A 21,115-nucleotide genomic window follows, 5' to 3' on the forward strand; every position below is an offset into this window, starting at 1 on the left:
TCTCTATGGAACCCATGTTTACTTTCCCTACTCTCTTCCTTTTTACAAATTTGCAGAAGCTCTTACAATCTGTTTTTATATTTCTTGCTAGTTTACTCTCATATTCAATTTTCTCCCTCTATCAAATTCTTGGTCATCCTTTGCTGATTTCTAAAACGCTCCCAATCCTTAGGCTTACTACTCTTTTTGACAACATTGCAAGCCTCTTCTTTTAATCGAATACTATCCTTAACTTCTCTAGTTAGCAATGGTTGGATCACTTTTCCCATGGAGTTTTCATTCCTCAAGGGAATGTATATTTGTTGAGAATTATGAATTATTTCTTTAAATGTTCACCAATGCTTATCTACCATCATATCTTTTAATCTAATTTCCCAATCCACCATAGCCACTCGCCCCTCATACCAATATAATTGGCCTTGTTTAAATTTAAGACCCTAGTCTCGAACTTAACAACATCACTCTCGAACTCAATATAAAATTCGATCATATTATGATCACTCTGCCCTAGAGGATCCTTTATTATAAGGTCACTAATTAACCGTGTCTCATTACACAATACTAGATCTAAAGTAGCCTATTCCCTAGTCGGTTCCTCAACATAATGTTCTAGAAAAGAGTCTCGGGTGCATGCCATGAACTCATCCTCCAGATTACTTTTGCCAATTTGGTTTGCCCAGTCTATATGAAGATTAAAGTCCCCCATTATTACTGCGTTATCTTGGTTACATACTTCTCTAATTTCCTGAGTTATACTCTTTCCAACACTATAACTACTGTTAATGAGCCTGTAAACTACTCCCACCAGTGTTTTCTGCCCCTTGTTATTTCTTAGCTCCACCCATAATGATTCTACATCCTGATTTTCTAAGCTAAGATCCTTTCTCACTACCGCCTTTATCTCATTTTTACAGCTTCTTTAACTTGTTCCCCACTTTTAAAGATTTTTACAAATGAATCCATAAGTCTGTAAGCTCCTCTACTCCTTTAAAGTTTTACCATTTAATGTATGCGTCCTCTCCTTATTCTTCCCCTCAGAATTTATCATATATCGCACATTCCTCTACTTTAAATTTTATCTCCAAATGTTGAAATTATGCTCCCATAACCAACTCTAGGCTATAATACATTATATATATCTATCTACACATCTATTATATGGTCCCAGATCCAGGGCCATCTCTAAAGCTAATAAGTCAGTGCCCCTGGTAATACTACTTGGCACAATACCCCATTTCTTATAAAACCTCGGACTCACTACGGTACCTCGGGTACGGTAGCATAGTGGTTATGTTACTGGGCTAGTAATCCAGAGGCCTGGACTAAAATCCAGAGTCATAAGTTCAAATCCCGCCACGGTAGCTGGCAAATTTAAATTCAATTAATTAATTAAAAAATTCAATGAATTAAATAAAAAAATCTGGAATTAAAATACTAGTATCAGTAATGATGTCCATGAAACTACCGGATTGTTGTAAAAACCCATCTGGTTCACTAATGTCCTTTAGGGAAGGAAGCTTGCCGCCCTTACCCGGTCTGGCCTATATGTGACTACAGACCCACAGCAATGTGGTTGATTCTTAATTGCCCTCTGAAATGGCCTAGCAAGCCACTCAGTTGTAAAATCTTGCTACGAAAAATCATAATAAGAATAAAACCGGACGGACCACCCGGCATCGGACCACTAGGCACCGGACACGACAACGGCAAAACACCAAGCCCAGTCGACCCTGCAAGGTCCTCCTTACTAACATCTGGGGACTTGTGCCAAAATTGGGAGAGCTGTCCCACAGACTAGTCAAGCAACAGCCTGACATAGCCATACTCTCAGAATCATATCTTTCAGCCAACGTCCCAGACTCTTCCATCACCATCCCTGGGTATGTCCTGTCCCACCGGCAGGACAGACCCACCAGAGGTGGCGGTACAGTGATATACAGTCAGGAGGGAGTGGCCCTGGGAGTCCTCAACATTGACTCTGGACCCCATGAAATCTCATGGCATCAGGTCAAACATGGGGGTAATATTCTGGCATGGGTGGAGGATTGGTTATCGAACAGGAAGCAGAGAGTTGGGATAAATGGTTCATTTTCGGACTGGCAACCAGTAACCAGTGGTGTTCCACAGGGGTCGGTGCTGGGTCCCCAACTCTTTACAATCTATATTAACGATTTGGAGGAGGGGACCGAGTGCAACATATCAAAATTTGCAGATGATACAAAGATGGGAGGGAAAGTAGAGAGTGAGGAGGACATAAAAAACCTGCAAGGGGATATAGACAGGCTGGGTGAGTGGGCGGAGATTTGGCAGATGCAATATAATATTGGAAAATGTGAGGTTATGCACTTTGGCAGGAAAAATCAGAGAGCAAGTTATTTTCTTAATGGCGAGAGACTGGAAAGTACTGCAGTACAAAGGGATCTGGGGGTCCTAGTGCAAGAAAATCAAAAAGTTGGTATGCAGGTGCAGCAGGTGATCAAGAAAGCCAACGGAATGTTGGCTTTTATTGCTAGGGGGATAGAATATAAAAACAAGGAGGTATTGCTGCAGTTATATAAGGTATTGGTGAGACCGCACCTGGAATACTGCATACAGTTTTGGTCTCCATACTTAAGAAAAGACATACTTGCTCTCGAGGCAGTACAAAGAAGGTTCACTCGGTTAATCCCGGGGATGAGGGGGCGGACATATGAGGAGAGGTTGAGTAGATTGGGACTCTACTCATTGGAGTTCAGAAGAATGAGAGGCGATCTTATTGAAACATATAAGATTGTGAAGGGTCTTGATCGGGTGGATGCAGTAAGGATGTTCCCAAAGATGGGTGAAACTAGAACTAGGGGGCATAATCTTAGAATAAGGGGCTGCTCTTTCAAAACTGAGATGAGGAGAAACTTCTTCACTCAGAGGGTGGTAGGTCTGTGGAATTTGCTGCCCCAGGAAGCTGTGGAAGCTACATCATTAGATAAATTTAAAACAGAAATAGACAGTTTCCTAGAAGTAAAGGGAATTAGGGGTTATGGGGAGCGGGCAGGAAATTGGACATGAAGCTGAGTTCGGATCGGTCAATGCCCTGTGGGTGGCGGAGAGGTCCCAGGGGCTATGTGGCCGGGTCCTGCTCCGACTTCTTGTGTTCTTTAGATTTGTGGTTGTGATCAGATCAGCCATGATCTTATTGAATGGCGGAGCAGGCTCGAGGGGCCGATTGGCCTACTCCTGCTCCAATTTCTTATGTTCTTATGTTCTTATGAAACCTCCTGCTGATTACCACCTACCGCCCTCCCTCAGCTGATGAATCAGTCCTCCTCCATGTTGAGCACCACTTGGAGGAAGCACTGAGGGTAGCAAGGGCACAAAATGTACTCTGGGTGGGGGACTTCAATGTCCATCACCAAGAGTGGCTCGGTAGCACCACGACTGACCGAGCTGGCCGAGTCCTGAAGGACATAGCTGCCAGACTGGGCCTGCGGCAGGTGGTGAGCGAACCAACCAACACGAGGGAAAAACTTACTTGACCTCGTCCTCACCAATCTACCTGTCGCAAATGCATCTGTCCATGACAGTATTGGTAGGAGTGACCACCGCACAGTCCTCATGGAGATGAAGTCCCGTCTTCGCACTGAGGACACCATCTAACGTGTCGTGTGGCACTACCACCGTGCTAAATGGGATAGATTCAGAACAGATCTAGCAGCTCAAAACTGGGCATCCATGAGGCGCTGTGGGCCATCAGCAGCAGCAGAATTGTATTCCAGCACAATCTGTAACCTCATGGCCCGGCATATTCCTCACTCTACCATTACCAACAAGCCAGGGGATCAACCCTGGTTCAATGAGGAGTGTAGAAGAGCATGCCAGGAGCAGCACCGGGCGTACCTAAAAATGAGGTGCCAACTTGGTGAAGCTACAACTCAGGACTACATGCATGCTAAACAGCGGAAGCAACAAGCTATAGACAGAGCTAAGCGATTCCACAACCAACGGATCAGATCAAAGCTCTGCAGTCCTGCCACATCCAGTCGTGAATGGTGGTGGACAATTAAACAACTAACGGGTAAGGAGGCTCTGCAAACATCCCCATCCTCAATGATGGCGGAGTCCAGCATGTGAGTGCAAAAGACAAGGCTGAAGCGTTTGCAGCCATCTTCAGCCAGAAGTGTAAAGTGGATGATCCATCTCAGCCTCCTCCCGATATCCCCACCATCACGGAAGCCAGTCTTCGGCCAATTCGATTCACTCCACGTGATATCAAGAAACGGCTGAGTGCACTGGATACAGCAAAGGCTATGGGCCCCGACAACATCCCAGCTGTAGTGCTGAAGACTTGTGCTCCAGAACTAGCCAAGCTGTTCCAGTACAGCTACAACACTGGCATCTACCCGACAATGTGGAAAATTGCCCAGGTATGTCCTGTCCACAAAAAGCAGGACAAATCCAATCCGGCCAATTACCGCCCCATCAGTCTACTCTCAATCATCAGCAAAGTGATGGAAGGTGTCGTCGACAGTGCTATCAAGCGGCACTTACTCACCAATAACCTGCTCACCGATGCTCAGTTTAGGTTCCGCCAGGACCACTCGGCTCCAGACCTCATTACAGTCTTGGTCCAAACATGGATAAAAGAGCTGAATTCCAGAGGTGAGGAGAGAGTGACTGCCCTTGACATCAAGGCAGCATTTGACCGAGTGTGGCACCAAGGAGCCCTAGTAAAATTGAAGTCAATGGGAATCAGGGGGAAAACTCTCCAGTGGCTGGAGTCATACCCAGCACAAAGGAAGATGGTAGTGGTTGTTGGAGGCCAATCATCTCAGCCCCAGGGCATTGCTGCAGGAGTTCCTCAGGGCAGTGTCCTAGGCCCAACCATCTTCAGCTGCTTCATCAATGACCTTCCCTCCATCACATGGTCAGAAATGGGGATGTTCGCTGATGACTGCACAGTGTTCAGTTTCATTCGCAACCCCTCAGATAATGAAGCAGTCCGAGCCTGCATGCAGCAAGACCTGGACAACATCCAAGCTTGGGCTCATAAGTGGCAAGTAACATTTGCGCCAGATAAGTGCCAGGCAATGACCATCTCCAACAAGAGAGAGTCTAACCACCTCCCCTCGACATTAAACGGCATTACCATCGCCGAATCCCCCACCATCAATATCCTGGGGGTCACCATTGACCAGAAACTTAACTGGACCAGCCATATAAATACTGTGGCTACGAGAGCAGGTCAGAGGCTGGGTATTCTGCGGCGAGTGACTCACCTCCTGACTCCCCAAAGCCTTTCCACCATCTACAAGGCACAAGTCAGGAGTGTGATGGAATACCCTCCACTTGCCTGGATGAGTGCAGCTCCAACAACATTCAAGAAGCTCGACACCATCCAAGATAAAGCAGCCCGCTTGATTGGCACCCCATCCACCACCCTAAACATTCACTCCCTTCACCACCGGCGCACTGTGGCTGCAGTGTGCACCATCCACAGGATGCACTGCAGCAACTCGCCAAGGCTTCTTCGACAGCACCTCCCAAACCCGCGACCTCTACCACCTAGAAGGACAAGAGCAGCAGGCGCATGGGAACAACACCACCTGCACGTTCCCCTCCAAGTCACACACCATCCCGACTTGGAAATATATCGCCGTTCCTTCATTGTCGCTGGGTCAAAATCCTGGAACTCCCTTCCTAACAGCACTGTGTGAGAACCGTCACCACACGGACTGCAGCGGTTCAAGAAGGCGGCTCACCACCACCTTCTCGAGGGCAATTAGGGATGGGCAATAAATGCCGGCCTTGCCAGCGATGCCCATATCCCGTGAACGAATAAAAAAAAGGATTGTGTACATACATCAGTAGATGTTCTAGCCTAAACCATTATTTTAAGGTATTTCGAGCTAGTATTTCTAATTGATTTCTTGGTTGATCTTTAACACACATGGATTTTCCACAGTATGGCTGTTGATTAGCAATACCATACACAATTAACTGTCTGATTTGCGTGTGCCAGAGGTTGGGCAGGGGGTGGGGGGCGGGGGGGAAAAGAGAAAGAGAGCTATTTTGGGTCAACTGAGATGCCAGCCCCTAAAGTGACTGTGAAACAACAATCCAGCCAATTAGAATCTTAGACTTTGCTTTTTTTTGGGGGGGTGGGAGAAGTGGAGATTCATTTTTGTACAATATATTCATTCTTGTCATATCACTTAAATAGTTTGAGTCTTGTAGATGTTACGTGATGAAGACAGCCGTAACTACAAAATCTGCTGGAAATTCAGGAATTACAAAAGAACCTAGTGAGATCTTTCTTTGCCATAAAACAAAAACAGAAAATGCTAGAAATGCTCAGCGGGTCAGACAGCATCTCTGAAGAAAACAGAAGGGTTAACATTGAGTGTGGACCCTTCATCAAAACCATTTTCACAAAGGATCCACACCGGAATCATTATCTCCTCTATTCTCTCCACAGATGCTGTCTGATCTGCTGGGTGTTCCAGATTTCCAGCATCGCAGGGTTTTATTTTGTTTTTCTTTCTTTACCATATCCTGTATAGCTTCCAATGCACTGATATCACCGGTCTTTGCAGCAGCACAAGCCAACGAAGGAGTCAGAGCGTCTCTGATTGCTTCCAGTTCCTATTGTTTTAAAAGAGAAAAGGAGCTTGTTACATATAAAATCATTCAATATTCTTTGATTTTAAAAAAATCTCAAATATCAAATAACCTATTACGGAGCAGCACAACATCTTTCTACTCATATGTACCATCCCCCTATTACTCACAATCAGTTCCTGATGTTATCATTTTGGCACAGAAACAGTAGTGCAGTCATTAAAGGGGTTGAAAGACATTTATCAGAATATAAAATAAAAGGGTCAGTTTCATAACCATGGATCTTCATAGCATCTGGACTACAAAGCTTACCTCTTTGCAGCTGACACTGAGACACCTGGCAATGGCTTGAATAAATCGACTGTCTCGAAGAGAGATCTTTGCCTCCTTAAACGCTGCAGTCATTTCTCCTCTCAGGTTTTCAGACAGCATCTGGGAGAAAGCAAAACAAACCCCATTCAACATTGGAAGAAAAAAATCATAATTAGGCAAGACAAAGTCTCACTTTAAGAACACTTCTATTAAAGTGGTGGCCAAATATAATTAAATTAAATTTTATCAATTGCAATAAAATATAGTTAAGTGGATTCTCAACAAGTAACATTTTAAGCAGGACAAAGATATCAACTTTGTCATAGGAACTTCCACACGCACAAAGAGGCAGATTTTCCTCTTGGGTATGATGTACTTTGATGTAAAGGATTGCCTAAGCACAGCATGCAAAAGAAAATCAGGTGAGGCGGACTGTTCATGTTTAACAAAGACCATCCAATTTTCCGTCCATAAATTTAAATGAACTAAAAATTGGGTGGTCCTGTTAGTCACACACTTCTCCTCATCTGATTTTCCTTTATGTGCTGCACCTAGGTGATCCTTTACATCCAAGCGCAATCATAGAAGAATCATAGAAGTTACAACATGGAAACAGGCCCTTCGGCCCAACATGTCCATGTCGCCCAGTTTATACCACTAAGCTCGTCCCAATTGCCTGCACTTGGCCCATTTGCCATAAATAGTCCAAAAGTACACTGCTATAACAAAGCTTAAATTGCTTGTTTCATTTACTTAAAGATCAGATTGTGCCTTTTGATCAAAAGGTCAAAGTGGATTTGTTCTTTTGATTTAATTAATAGTAGTATTCTCTTCATGTGAAAGGAATTTCTGACACTGGTTTTTCTTTTCTCAATTGTAAATTTGCATGAGCTTTTGTAGAAAATGTTCCTTCAAAGGAAACCAACCGAAGTGTCAGGTATGAGGCATAAGGGACTACAAACTTCGCAATCCTGGTATTTCATCAGAGAAAAGGCTCCATTTCACTCCTTGAGGATATGCTATTAAAAGAACATAAGAAATAGGAGCAGGTTGATAAAATACAATACAGAAAAGTTTATGCTAAAATGAAACTAACTGAATTTGCCATACCAGAAATCAAGATTATTTATCGACTTTATAGAGACTTCTGTATCACTATACTTTTATATGGTTATTTAACTGTAAATATATTACTGGCTTAAATTTCCTGTAAACTTATACCGAACCGATGGCGAAATTGCAATTTTCAGCACTAAGCCTGAATTTCCTCAATTTGTTGCCCCGATTCCACAAAAACCACCAAAGCCCTCTGCAGCTAATTAACACAGCTGCAACCCCCCACCCCATGCAAAATTGCAGCTCACGCAAATTTTCTGAATTTCGGCGCAACTGGATCCAAAGTCACATTTCTGGTGTTTTATGGCAATTTATATTTTAAAAAAGAGATTTCTTTAATTTTTCTTCACTGAGACTTGCAATGTATTTTCTGTATCTTGGGATGCATCATTATGGCACCAGAATGATTTGCATTAAAAATTAAAAAACTTTCACAAGTACATTTTCTTAAGTATGATGTGCCTAATGTTCATAAATGATGATTTGATGGCTTCAAACTTAAAGGGACTTAAAGAAAGAATATGGCATAAGTTCCGTGCCCTGTTTCCTTGGGCCCTGATTGTTTATGCCAATTTCCACTTGTTTTACGCTGTTTTTTTACATTCCAGCGTGTACCAATGAGGTTCTCAGGAATTTCACAGTAACTTGCCGAGAGAAGATTGGCGTGAATTCCAGCATAACTTGCTGCTTACGCCGTTTCAGGAAATTCCTGGTCACTATCTCATTCTACATGAAAGCTCTCCTCCTCACAGAAATCTCTTGTTTATTAGACAGAAACTTACTATGTACATGGTACAGTGTTCTGTAATATGGAGTATGAACATGTCCTATGATACATTCTATGCCAGGTTCCTACCTTGATTGGACTGTTGGGAATATACCAATAATAGACTATGCGCTTCATCACAGGGATGGAAGGGAAAATTATATTGGCCAGTGAGATATTGGACTGTTCTTGCAGTGAACAGCTCAAGAAAAATGTAGTGCAAATCTTTTTAGGAAGATGCCTGCTCATCCTCTTCACTGCTCAATGGAGCTACAAAGTAAGTTTTTATTAAAAAAAATTTTAAGAAAATGTGTGTGCGCAGCACTGGAACATTATTTTGTGACTGAAACACATTACCATACTCTTCTGCTGTACACTCAGTTCAGTCTTGCCCAGTACGTAGGACAATTTGGCCAAAGCAGCTTCAGGTGTCATATCACATCCAGGAATGAGACCGACATCACTGAGAGCCTGAAATCAAAAAAGTACACAGAACTAAACTCTCAGTACTCAGCTGAAATAGGACGAACTTATACCATATGAAATTATTCTGAAAGAGAATGGAACACAGACCTGTAAGTATAATTCCTTCGAATTAATGCTAGCTTTATATGAATCAATGGCCCAAATAGGCAGGAATCCAAAGCTATTGATTTTACACTTTGGACAATTGAATACAAATACTGCACAAGTTCCACACAGCTACTAAACTTCGGATAATTCTGGAACCAGTTCTCTACTGCTTCCGCTCCTGAAGTCAGCTGCAGTGCTAGATTCAATGGTGAGCCTTGCGCATCTGTCATCAAACTGCTGGTAAAACAGGAACAGGAACACTGAAGTGCAGTGTGTTCAGCCCAGCCACCTTTTAAATGGTTGTGCTGGCAGAGCAGCAGAAGCATTCTTACCATTAGACCATAAGAGATAGGAGCAGGAGTAGGCCATTCGGTCCCTCGAGCCTGCTCTGCCATTTAATGAGATCATGGCTGATCTGATTTTTACCTCAACTCCACTTTCCCTCCCTTTCCCCATACCCTTTGACTCCCTTGCTGATCAAAAATTTGTCTAACTCAGCCTTGGATGTATTCAATGACTCAGCCTCCACAGCTTTTTGGAATAAAGAATTCCAAAGATTCATGACCCACTGGGAGAAGAAATTCCTCTTCACTTCCGCCTTAAACGGGCGACCCCTTATTCTGAGACTCTGCCCCCTAGTTTTAGTAACATCCTCTCAGCATCTACCCTATCAAGTCCCCTCAGAATCTTGTATGTTTCAATAAGATCTCCTCTCATTCTTCTAAACTCCAATGAGTATAGATCCAACCTGTTCAATCTTTCCTCATAAGACAACCTTTCTATACCCGAAATCAACCTAGTGAACCATCTTTGAACTGCTTCCAATGCAAGTATGCCCTTCCTTAAATAAGGGCACCAGGACTGTACGCAGTACTCCAGGTGTGGTCTCACCAGCACCCTGTACAGTTGGAGCATGACTTCCCTGCTTTTATACTCCATTCCCCTAGATATAAAGGCCAATATTCTGTTTGCCTTTCGGATTACCTGCTGCACCTGTATGTTGACTTCTTGTGTTTCACGTACGAGGACACCCAGATCCCTCTGTACCACAGCATTTTGTAGTATTTCTCCATTCAAATAATATTATGCTTTTTGATTTTTCCTCCCAAAGTGGATGACTTCACATTTTACCACATTATATTCCATCTGCCAAATTTTTGCTCATTCACTTAACCTGTCAATATCCCTTTGCAGACACTTTCTGTCCTCATCGCAACTTGCTTTTCCACCTATCTTTGTATCATCAGCAAATGTGGCCACAAGACATTCTGTTCCTTCATCCAAGTCATTGATATATATTGTAAATAGTTGAGGCCCCAGCACTGATCCCTGCGGCACCTCACTAGTTACAGATTGCCATTTTGAAAATGACCCTTTTATCCCGACTCTTTGTTTTCTGTTAGTCAGCCAATCCTCTATCCATGCCAATATATTACCCCCAACACCATGAGCTCTTATCTTTTGCAGTTATCTTATGTGGCACCTTATCGAATGCCTTTTGGAAATCTAAATATACCGCATCCATTGATTCCCCTTTATCCACCTTGCCCGTTACTTCCTCAAAGAACTCTAATAAATTTGTCAGACATGATTTCCCCTTCATAAAACCATGTTGACTCTCCTTGATTGTATTATGAGTCACCCAATGTCCTGCTACTACTTCCTTAATAATGGATTCTAGCATTTTCCCAATGACAGACGTTAGGCTAACTGGTCTATAGTTACCTGCTCTCTATCTCACTCCCTTCTTGAATAAGGGTGTTACGTTTGCGGTTTCCAATCCGCTTGGACCTTTCCAGAATCTAGTGAATTCTGGAAGATTACAACCAATGCATCCACTATCTCTGTAGCCATTTCCTTTAACACCCTCGGGTGCAAGCCATCAGGTCCAAGGGATTTGTCAGCCTTTAGACCCATTAGTTTACCTAGTACTTTTTCTCTAGTGATAGTGATTGTTTTTAGTTCTTCTCTCCCCTTTGCCCCTTGATTTTCTACTATTATTGATATGTTATTAGTGTCCTCTACTGTGAAGACAGATACAAAATATCTGTTTAATTCTTCTGCCATTTCCTTGTTTTCCATTATTATTTCCCCAGTCTCATCCTCTAAGGGACCAATGTTTACTTTAGCTACCCTCTTCCTTTTTATATACTTGTAGAAATTTTTACTGTCCGTTTTTATATTTCTTGCTAGTTTACTCTCATAATTTATTTTCTCCCTCTATTATTCTTTTAGTCATCCTTTGCTGTTTTTAAAGTTTTCCCAATCTTCAGGCTTTGTCATGTTGTATGCTTTTTCTTTTAGCCTGATACCATCCTTGACTTCCTTAGTTAGCCATGGTTGGTTCACCCTTTTTGTGGAGTCTTTCCTCTTCACAGGGATATATTTTTGTTGCGAGTCATAAAATATCTTTTTCAATGTTTGCCACTGCTTATCCACCATCATACCATCTAATCTGTTTACCCAGTCCACTTTAGCCAATTCCGCCCTCATTCCTTTATAATTGCCCTTATTTAAGTTTAATACAGTAGTTTCAGACACAAGATCCTCGCTCTCAAACTGGATGTGAAATTCTATCATGTTATGATCACTGCTTCCCAAGGGATCCTTTACTTTGAGATCATTAATTAATCCTGTTTTGTTACCCATCACCAGATCCAAAATGGCCTGTTCCCTGGTTGGTTCCCCGACGTATTGGTCTAAGAAACAGTACCTAATACACTCTATGAACTCCTCCTCAGGGCTATTTTTGCCAATTTGATTCGTCCAATCTATGCGAAAGTTAAAATCGCCCATGATTACTGCATTACCTTTTTTACAAGCCCCCCTTATTTCCTGATTTATACTTTGCCCTACAATGTTAGGGGGCCGATATACTACTCCCAGCAGTGATTTCTTTCACTTGCTATTTCTTACCTCCACCCAAATTGATTCGACATCGTGATCTTCTGAGCCAAGATAGTTTCTCACTATTATACCAATTTCATCCTCTATTAATAGAGCTACCCCATCACCTTTACTTTTTTTCCTATCTTTCCGAAATGTTAAATAACCCTGAATATATTTAGCTCCCAACCTTGGTCACCTTGCAACCACATCTCTGTAATGGCCACAAGATCATACCCACTTGTTTCTATTTGTGCCAGTCTTTAATTGGAAGTAATTCTACTTTTTTTATTATTATTAATTGGCACATTGTTGAAAGCAAAAATCATGGTAAATTTACTGGCAGGTAACATGCTGGCCCACCTCTTTTTGACGCAGCAGCAGACTCCCCCTGGGTACTGCAGTTGCACTTTTCTACTCTCAGACAGGCATGACTCCCCGATGGAGGCAGAGGGAGCCCATCTCCAGTGTGGTAGTGGCCCCAGGGCTAGAAAGCTAGTGCAGTCAGGGGGAGCATCTCAAAGGTAGGCAGAAGTGTCCACCCGCCTCACTCCCACTGATGCAGCAGCCCAGAGAAAAGCCCAATAACATTCAGTTTAAATAACATTCAGTTATTTAAAGAACCATGTTGCAGAATTATCCTTCCTTTATCCAGTAATCTGAGAACCATTTTCCAGTTCAACCAATTTTCTTTTAGGAGGAAGTAATGATATTCATTGATCGATGGGGAAGATTATCCACTTCTGTGCTCCCCAGACAACAATGTTCCACCCATTAAAATGAATTGATGGAAAATCCTGAGCTGGAAAGCGCAGCAGTAGAAAATCCCAACCATAATCTTTAAATAGATCAGTGACTAACCTTTCCTGTTGCATATGATTGAGTAACAGAGCCTCTCAAACACTGAGTGCAGTTTATTATCAACACTCCACGTTCAATGGCTTTCTTAAACTCCTCCAACATATCTGGACGATTATCTGGAGCATTACCCGTTCCATACGTCTCCAGCACAATTCCTTCCATTGGTGGTTGCAGAAAAGCTTTTACCTGTAATGAGACTGCAGGTATAAAAAGGGACAAAATCCATCCATACCAACTCAAAAAGATGTCTTTTGGAGATTATTTTACATGGGTTTAGTTGTAAGAAGACAGCACTAGGGTTCTGGAATAAGCTTTCTCCAGAATCCTGTGACCAGAAATAAAACATCAGCTGTTTTTCCAAGTCGAAGAAATGTTTTTCTGTTGATATCTGACCAGGAAATGGGGGGCCATAAGCAAGGGCATTATTTCATGGTGCCTGAATAAATCAAGCTCCATTTTTATTAGATGGGATTAAAGGGCTTTCCAGGACTTTTACCAGTTTTTAAGGCAGTGCATTCTGCAATTCCATCCATTTTTCTCTGCGATCCACAAACCAGCATCCTGGGCCATGAACACAGCCATTGGAAAAGCATGACTGCATTTTTGTCATGCAATCCAAGAAAATCATCCTCTCTGCGAAAAACGGCTGGTCATGCTCACCGGCTCTGACCGGCTCCGAGAGGTGGAACGCTACTTCGCACTGCAGGTGGCAATTCCTGATCTTGCAATAGTTTTGCAAGCTTAAGAGTTTCTATTCCCCACAAGAACAGCAGCATTTGATTGGAATCAACTGGAGGGTCGAATCGGGGAGGTTGGCTCAGTGAACTAGGGAAGGAGAGGGAAAGATGAGCGACAATGAGAACATGGTGGAAGGCAGGAGAAGGATGTCAACATGAACTGCGGAGGGAGGATAAGGTGTCAGAAGAATACCAGTGTGAAGTGGGGGAGGGCAAGAGAAAAGAAGAGTGCCAGCATAAATTGGAGGGAATTGGGGGGGGGGGGGGGCGGGAAATTAAAATTGTCAGCACGAACTGGAGAGGGTAATGGGAAGTGCGCCAGCGTGGACGGAGGGAAAGGAGAGTACCAGCGTGAACTGAGGAGGGTGTTGAGAAGAAGGGTGCCAGCATGAGCTAAGGAGGAAGGTGGATTGAAGAAGATTTCCAATATGAACTTGGGGAGAAGAGTTCCAGCATAAACTGACAGGATAGAGGGAAGAAGTGTCAATGTTAACTATCAGCATGAGTGGCACTATGAACTGGGAAGGGAGAGGGATTAATAAACAGTCTCTTGACAATTTAACATTCAATCAAATAACTTTATAACAATCAGATTTAGCAACAGAGTACGAATCTATATCCAGAACAGCCCACAATTCCTCTGCAAGAAGTGAGGGAAAATTGCAGGAAGTTTAGCCACGATTTACCCAATTGAATCGTTTCAAAGACCTCAATTAGATCACCCCTCAACCTTTTAAACTCAAGGGAATACAAACTAAGTTTGTGCAACATACTTTTCCAACTTCATTTAGCGTAATCAAAAATAATATAGAAAACTACATAATAATCATTAGTTTTAATATTTATTAATAAACACCAATAAGATAAATGACTTATTTTCAGAACGGTGCAACGAGGTAACGACTCAAGGGTTGGTTCTAACCTGAATTCTTAAGATTTTGCACTCTGACCACCAGAATTTGAAATTTGGCCCAACCCATCCCACTTGGATACACGTTTCTTCGTACATTTTTTAGTGCAGAGCAATCTTGCTTATTTTCAAATAATTGCGTCATTTTAAAAAAAATAAAATATTGCCAATACCAGACATTTTGTAATTGTCCGTTTGGGAAATACTAATACATCACATTTCCCCTTTATCATTCTGATTTGCACAGTCTCAATTTCATTTTGACCATTAGAAAATCGTTAGCTAATTAGTTTAAAAAAGGCAAGTTACCGTGGCAACAGTGATTCCTGGGAATAACCTTATCAATCCTACATTCCGATTCATATTGGTGTGTACCACAAACTTCTTAGTTGTAGTTGGTCTCCAAACAGTGTCCCAGTTGACTATATAGAAAACAAACACAATTTCACTACACCCGAAGTTTAACAAAACTAAGTAATTCTATTCTGTGAATAAAGCACACGAAATACTGAAATAAAATGCAATTTGCAAAAAATATAATTACATAAAAAACAGGGTGGGTCAGCAGGCTGGTTCTTTCAGCCCTGGGACTTAACTTTCAGTCCAGCCCTAACTGTTGGAATAAAAGTCTTCTGTGAGTTCCAAAGATATTGTGTGAAATGAGTTTGGACAGTTTCAATCCAATTCCTAGTGAACATAGGTTCAAAGCATGAAACTGCTCATCTCAATAAGAAGGGTAACAAGGATGGGTGGTGTACGAAATGGAAAATGTGATAGCAGCTTAGTTGGGGTGCTCTTCTGAGGTTGGAGTTAAGTCACATTGTTAGGGAACAGTAGAGGAAACTTTTCTCTGCACCTGACCAAGAACTTGATGCTGACACTGGACACGTGCAATGGAAAAGCGGTCATGTTTTGGATTTTTTGACCATTTTTCAACAGTAAGGATTTGGAAATAAGAGTTACTGTGCTTTACATGTTTGGTTTTTAAGCCAAGTGTATTCAGGCAAGTTAAAAAGAGACTCTGACACAATAGTTAGTTCAGATGCTCATGAGCTAGTTTTTTTTAAAATTAGTTTATGGGATGTGGGAGTCGCTGGCGAGGCCGGAATTTACTGCCCATCCCTAATTGCCCTTGAGAAGGTGGTGGTGAGCCGCCTTCTTGAACCGCTGCAGTCCGTGTGGTGAAGGTTATCCCACAGTGCTGTTAGGAAGGGTGCTCCAGGATTTTGACCCAGTGACGATGAAGGAACGGCGATATATTTCCAAGTTGGGATGGTGTGTGACTTGGAGGGGAATGTGCAGGTGGTGTTGTTCCCATGTGCCTGCTGCTCTTGTCCTTCTAGGTGGTAGAGGTCACGGGTTTGGGAGGTGCTGTCGAAGAAGCCTTGGCGAGTTGCTGCAATGCATCCTGTGGATGGTACACACTGCAGCCACTGTGCGCCGGTGGTGAAGGGAGTGAATGCTTAGGGTGATGGATAGGGTGCCAATCAAGCGAGATGCTTTGCCCTGGATAGTGTCGAGCTTCTTGAGCGTTGTTGGAGCTGCACTCATCCAGGCAAGTGGAGAGTATTCCATCACACTCCTGACTTGTGCCTTGTAGATGGTTGAAAGGCTTTGGGGAGTCAGGAGGTGAGTCACTCACTGCAGAATACCCAGCCTCTGACCTGCTCTTGTAGCCACAGTATTTATATGGCTGGTCCAGTTAAGTTTCTGGTCAATGGTGACCCCTAGGATGTTGATGGTGGGGGATTCGATGATGGTAATGCCATTGAATGTCAAGGGGAGGTGGTCAGACTCTCTCTTGTTGGAGATGGTCATTGCCTGGCACTTGTCTGGCACGAATGTTACTTGCCACTTATCAGCCCAAGCCTGGATATTGTCCAGGTCTTGCTGCATGCGGGCTCGGACGGCTTCATTATTTGAGGGGTTGTGAATGGAACTGAACACTGTGCAATCATCAGCGAACATCCTCATTTCTGACCTTATGATGGAGGGAAGGTCATTGATGAAGCAGCTGAAGATGGTTGGGCCTAGGACACTGCCCTGAGGAACTCCTGCAGCAATGCCCTGGGGCTGAGATGATTGGCCTCCAACAACCACTACCATCTTCCTTTGTGCTCGGTATGACTCCAGCCACTGGAGAGTTTTCCCCCTGATTCCCATTGACTTCAATTTTACTAGGGCTACTTGGTGCCACACTCGGTCAAATGCTGCCTTGATGTCAAGAGCAGTCACTCTCACCTCACCTCTGGAATTCAGCTCTTTTGTCCATGTTTGGACCAAGGCTGTAATGAGGTCTGAAGCCAAGTGGTCCTGGCGGAACCCAAACTGAGCATCGGTGAGCAGATTATTGGTGAGTCAGTGCCACTTGATAGCACTGTCGATGACACCTTCCATCACTTTGCTGATGATTGAGAGTGGACTGATGGGGCGGTAATTGGCTGGATTGAATTTGTCCTGCTTTTTGTGGACAGGACTTACCTGGGCAATTTTCCACATTGTCGGGTAGATGCCAGTGTTGTAGCTGTACTGGAACAGCTTGGCTAGAGGCGCAGCTAGTTCTGGAGCACAAGTCTTCAGTACTGTAGCCGGAGTGTTGTCGGGGCCCATAGCCTTTGCTGTATCCAGTGCACTCAGCCGTTTCTTGATATCACGTGGAGTCAATCGAATTGGCTGAAGACTGGCTTGCTGTGATAGTGGGGATATCGGGAGGAGGTCAAGATGGATCATCCACTCGGCACTTCTGGCTGAAGATGGTTGCAAATGCTTCAGCCTTGTCTTTTGCACTCACGTGCTGGACTCCGCCATCATTGAGGATGGGGATGTTTACAGAGCCTCCTCCTCCAGTTAGTTGTTTAATTGTCCACCACCATTCACGACTGCACAGCTTTGATCTGATCCATTGGTTGTGGAATTGTTTATCTCTGCCTATAGCATGTTGCTTCTGCTGTTTAGCATGCATGTAGTCCTGAGTTGTAGCTTCACCAGGTTGGCACCTCATTTTTAGATACGCCTGGTGCTGTTCCTGGCATGCTCTTCTACACTCCTTGTTGAACCAGGATTGATCCCCTGGCTTGTTGGTCATGGTAGAGTGAGGAATATGTCGGGCCATGAGGTTACAGATTGTGCTGAAATACAATTCTGCTGCTGCTGATGGTCCACAGCGCTTCATGGATGCCCAGTTTTGAGCTCCCAGATCTGTTCTGAATCTATCCCATTTAGCACGGTGGTAGTGCCACACAACACGTTGGATGGTATCCTCAGTGCGAAGACAGGACTTCGTCTCCACGAGGACTGTGCGGTGGTCACTCCCACCAATACTGTCATGGACAGATGCATTTGCGACAGGGAGATTGGTGAGGACGAGGTCAAGTAAGTTTTTCCCTCACCACCAGCCGCAGGCCCAGTCTGGCAGCTATGTCCTTCAGGACTCGGCCAGTAGTGGTGTTACCGAGCCACTCTTGGTGATGGACATTGAAGTGCCCCACCCAGAGTACATTCTGTGCCCTCAATGCTTCCTCCAAGTGGTGTTCAACATGGAGGAGGACTGATTCATCAGCTGAGGGAGGGTGGTAGGTGGTAATCAGCAGGAGGTTTCCTTGCCCATGTTTGACGTGATGCCATGAGATTTCATGGGGTCCAGAGTCAATGTTGAGGAATCCCAGGGCCACGCCTTCCTAACTGTATATCACTGTATCGCCACCTCTGGTCAGTCTGTCCTGCCGGTGGGACTGGACATACCCAGGGATGGTGATGGAAGAGTCATCACGTTGGCTGAAAGGTATGATTCTGAAAGTATGGCTATGTCAGGCTATTGCTTGTCTAATCTGTGGGACAGCTCTCCCAATTTTGGCACAAGTCCCCAGATGTTAGTGAGGAGGACTTTGGAGGGTCGACTGGGCTTGGTTTGCCTTTGTCGTGTCCGGTGTCGAGTGGTCCGATGCTGGGTGGTCCGTCCGGTTTTATTTTTATTCTGACTTTTTTTAAGCGAGATTTTACAACTGAGTGGCTTACTGGGCCATTTCAGAGGGCAATTAGGAATCAACCACATTGCTGTGCGTCTGGAGTCATGTATAGGTCAGACCGGGTAAGGATGGCAGGTTTCCTTCCCTAAAGGACATTAGTGAACCAGATGGGTTGATGTTGTTTCCCCTTAAGACTGTAAATAAAAAGCATTTTGTTAGACTGTCACAGCAATCGCTAAACACCTCATAATCCATTGTGTTGGAAAGTCTTTGATCCCTTTTCTGGTGTGAACAGTGAGAGATAAAAGACACACAGACACAGGCAGTCAAACAAAGGCTTCTTGAAACAGGAATGCTGTGAAAGCATTCAGCTTTGTGAAAGAGATTGTTGTGAGGCTTTCACTGAGACAAAGAGTTTAGAAATGCTGGAGGTTAGTCAGAAGCTATCTTGTTTATGCCACTTAAGATAACCCACTGATATGGGTAACGTTGTGTGTTCTTTACTTTGTATTATTACGTGTTGATAAGTTGTATGGATTGAATTAAGTGAGTCTAATCATAATACTGTTGTATTTGTTCATCTTACAGTATCAAAGCAACTCAATGATTTGTATCTGACCTCATCTGACCAAGTATTTGCTTGGTCATCCTTCTGAGAGATTGGAGAAGTACACCTGTGAAAGAAACAAATATCTGGAGGGGGTATTATTGTTACCCTCAGGTTACACTACCATGCAAGTAGATATATGGCAGTATGAATCAACTCCCATAGAAGTAAGGCACTCAGACCACTTATGGAAGCAAATGACGCCACTGAACATGAGAAGGTATCTATGATAGACCCAAATTTTTAACAAAAACATTCCATTCCCTATGGCAACATCCCTTGAACAGCACAACAAAAAATGCACATTTATTTGAACACAAATATGCAAATTACTTTGGAAATAAATAACATCTAATTACAGAATATATTCATATGCATCACATTCACAACAGGTTAGTAGAAATATATCATAGATTTTAACATAACGAACTTTGAGATATATAGGGTTGAAATTCTGCTCAGCAATATTTTCAGCACATTGGTTATGTGCTCATCTAAATACTGTGCATTATTTAACAGTTGTTCATCCATTTACTTTAACAACTTTATTAAAATAGCACACATTTGAATTTAACAAATTTGCTAACCAGTGTACAAAAAAGTAACTCAGCAGAAATGCAACCTCTGTGAATTATTACCATTGTTAAAAAATACAAAGATGATACAGTTACTTGTGTTATGCTGGCCATTGTATTTTCCCTGTAACAAAAGTGGACTACATAAAAAGGATTGCTTGTTTTGCACAGAGGAAACCACACAAGTCCTAGAGTGATATGAATGCACTTGACCACATAGCTAGAAAAAACAAGCAACAAAGTTTGTTATTAAAGTTTAGTCGGGTTTGTGAGTTCCACAAATAGGTTACTGCTTCACAGTAGTACCCATGTGATATTCCTTTATATCGCAGTTAAGAATCATAGAATTTACAACATGGAAACAGGCCCTTCCGCCCAACATGTCCATGTCGCCCAGTTTATACCACTAAGCTAGTCCCAATTGCCTGCACTTGGCCCATATTCCTCTATACCCATCTTACCCATGTAACTGTCCAAATGCTTTTTAAAAGACAAAATTGTACCCGCCTCCACGACTGCCTCTGGCAGCTCGTTCCAGACACTCACCACCCTTTGAGTGAAAAAATTGCCCCTCTGGATCCTTTTGGATCTCTCCCCTCTCACCTTAAATCTATGCCCCCTCGTTATAGACTCCCCTACCTTTGGGAAAAGATTTTGACTATCGACCTTATCTATGCCCCTCATTATTTTATAAACTTCTATAAGATCACCCCTTAACCTCCTACTCTCCAGGGAAAAAAGTCCCAGTCTATCCAACCTCTCCCTATAAGTCAAACCATCAAGTCCCGGTAGCATCCTAGTAAATCTTTTCTGCACTCTTTCTAGTTTAATAATATCCTTTCTATAATAGGGTGACCAGAACTGTACACAGTATTCCAAGTGTGGCCTTACTAATGTCTTGTACAACTTCAACAAGTCATCCCAACTCCTGTATTCAATGTTCTGACCAATGAAACCAAGCATGCTGAATGCCTTCTTCACCACCCTATCCACCTGTGACTCCACTTTCAAGGAGCTATGAACCTGTACTCCTAGATCTCTTTGTTCTATAACTCTCCCCAACGCCCTACCATTAACGGAGTAGGTCCTGGCCCGATTCGATCTACCAAAATGCATCACCTCACATTTATCTAAATTAAACTCCATCTGCCATTCATCGGCCCACTGGCCCAATTTATCAAGATCCCGTTGCAATCCTAGATAACCTTCTTCA

The 21,115-nt window shown here is 43.1% G+C and overlaps 1 protein-coding gene across 3 annotated transcripts in view; it reads right to left on the reverse strand.

The window, feature by feature from the left end:
* Window positions 1-21,115, reverse strand: part of aspg (asparaginase homolog (S. cerevisiae)) — a 102,538-nt gene that overhangs the window by 41,230 nt on the left and 40,193 nt on the right. For all 3 annotated transcript variants that reach the window (XM_067991719.1, XM_067991718.1, XM_067991717.1), the window contains exons 7-11: window positions 15,065-15,177; window positions 13,109-13,294; window positions 9,146-9,259; window positions 6,907-7,026; window positions 6,523-6,618 (exon numbers count right to left, since the gene is read on the reverse strand). In XM_067991719.1, the coding sequence (XP_067847820.1) occupies window positions 6,523-6,618; window positions 6,907-7,026; window positions 9,146-9,259; window positions 13,109-13,294; window positions 15,065-15,177 (629 nt within the window). The remainder of the gene's footprint in view (window positions 1-6,522; window positions 6,619-6,906; window positions 7,027-9,145; window positions 9,260-13,108; window positions 13,295-15,064; window positions 15,178-21,115) is intronic.

This window comes from Heptranchias perlo, chromosome 10 (genome assembly GCF_035084215.1).
Source record: "Heptranchias perlo isolate sHepPer1 chromosome 10, sHepPer1.hap1, whole genome shotgun sequence".
Taxonomy (NCBI): Eukaryota; Metazoa; Chordata; class Chondrichthyes; order Hexanchiformes; family Hexanchidae; genus Heptranchias; species Heptranchias perlo.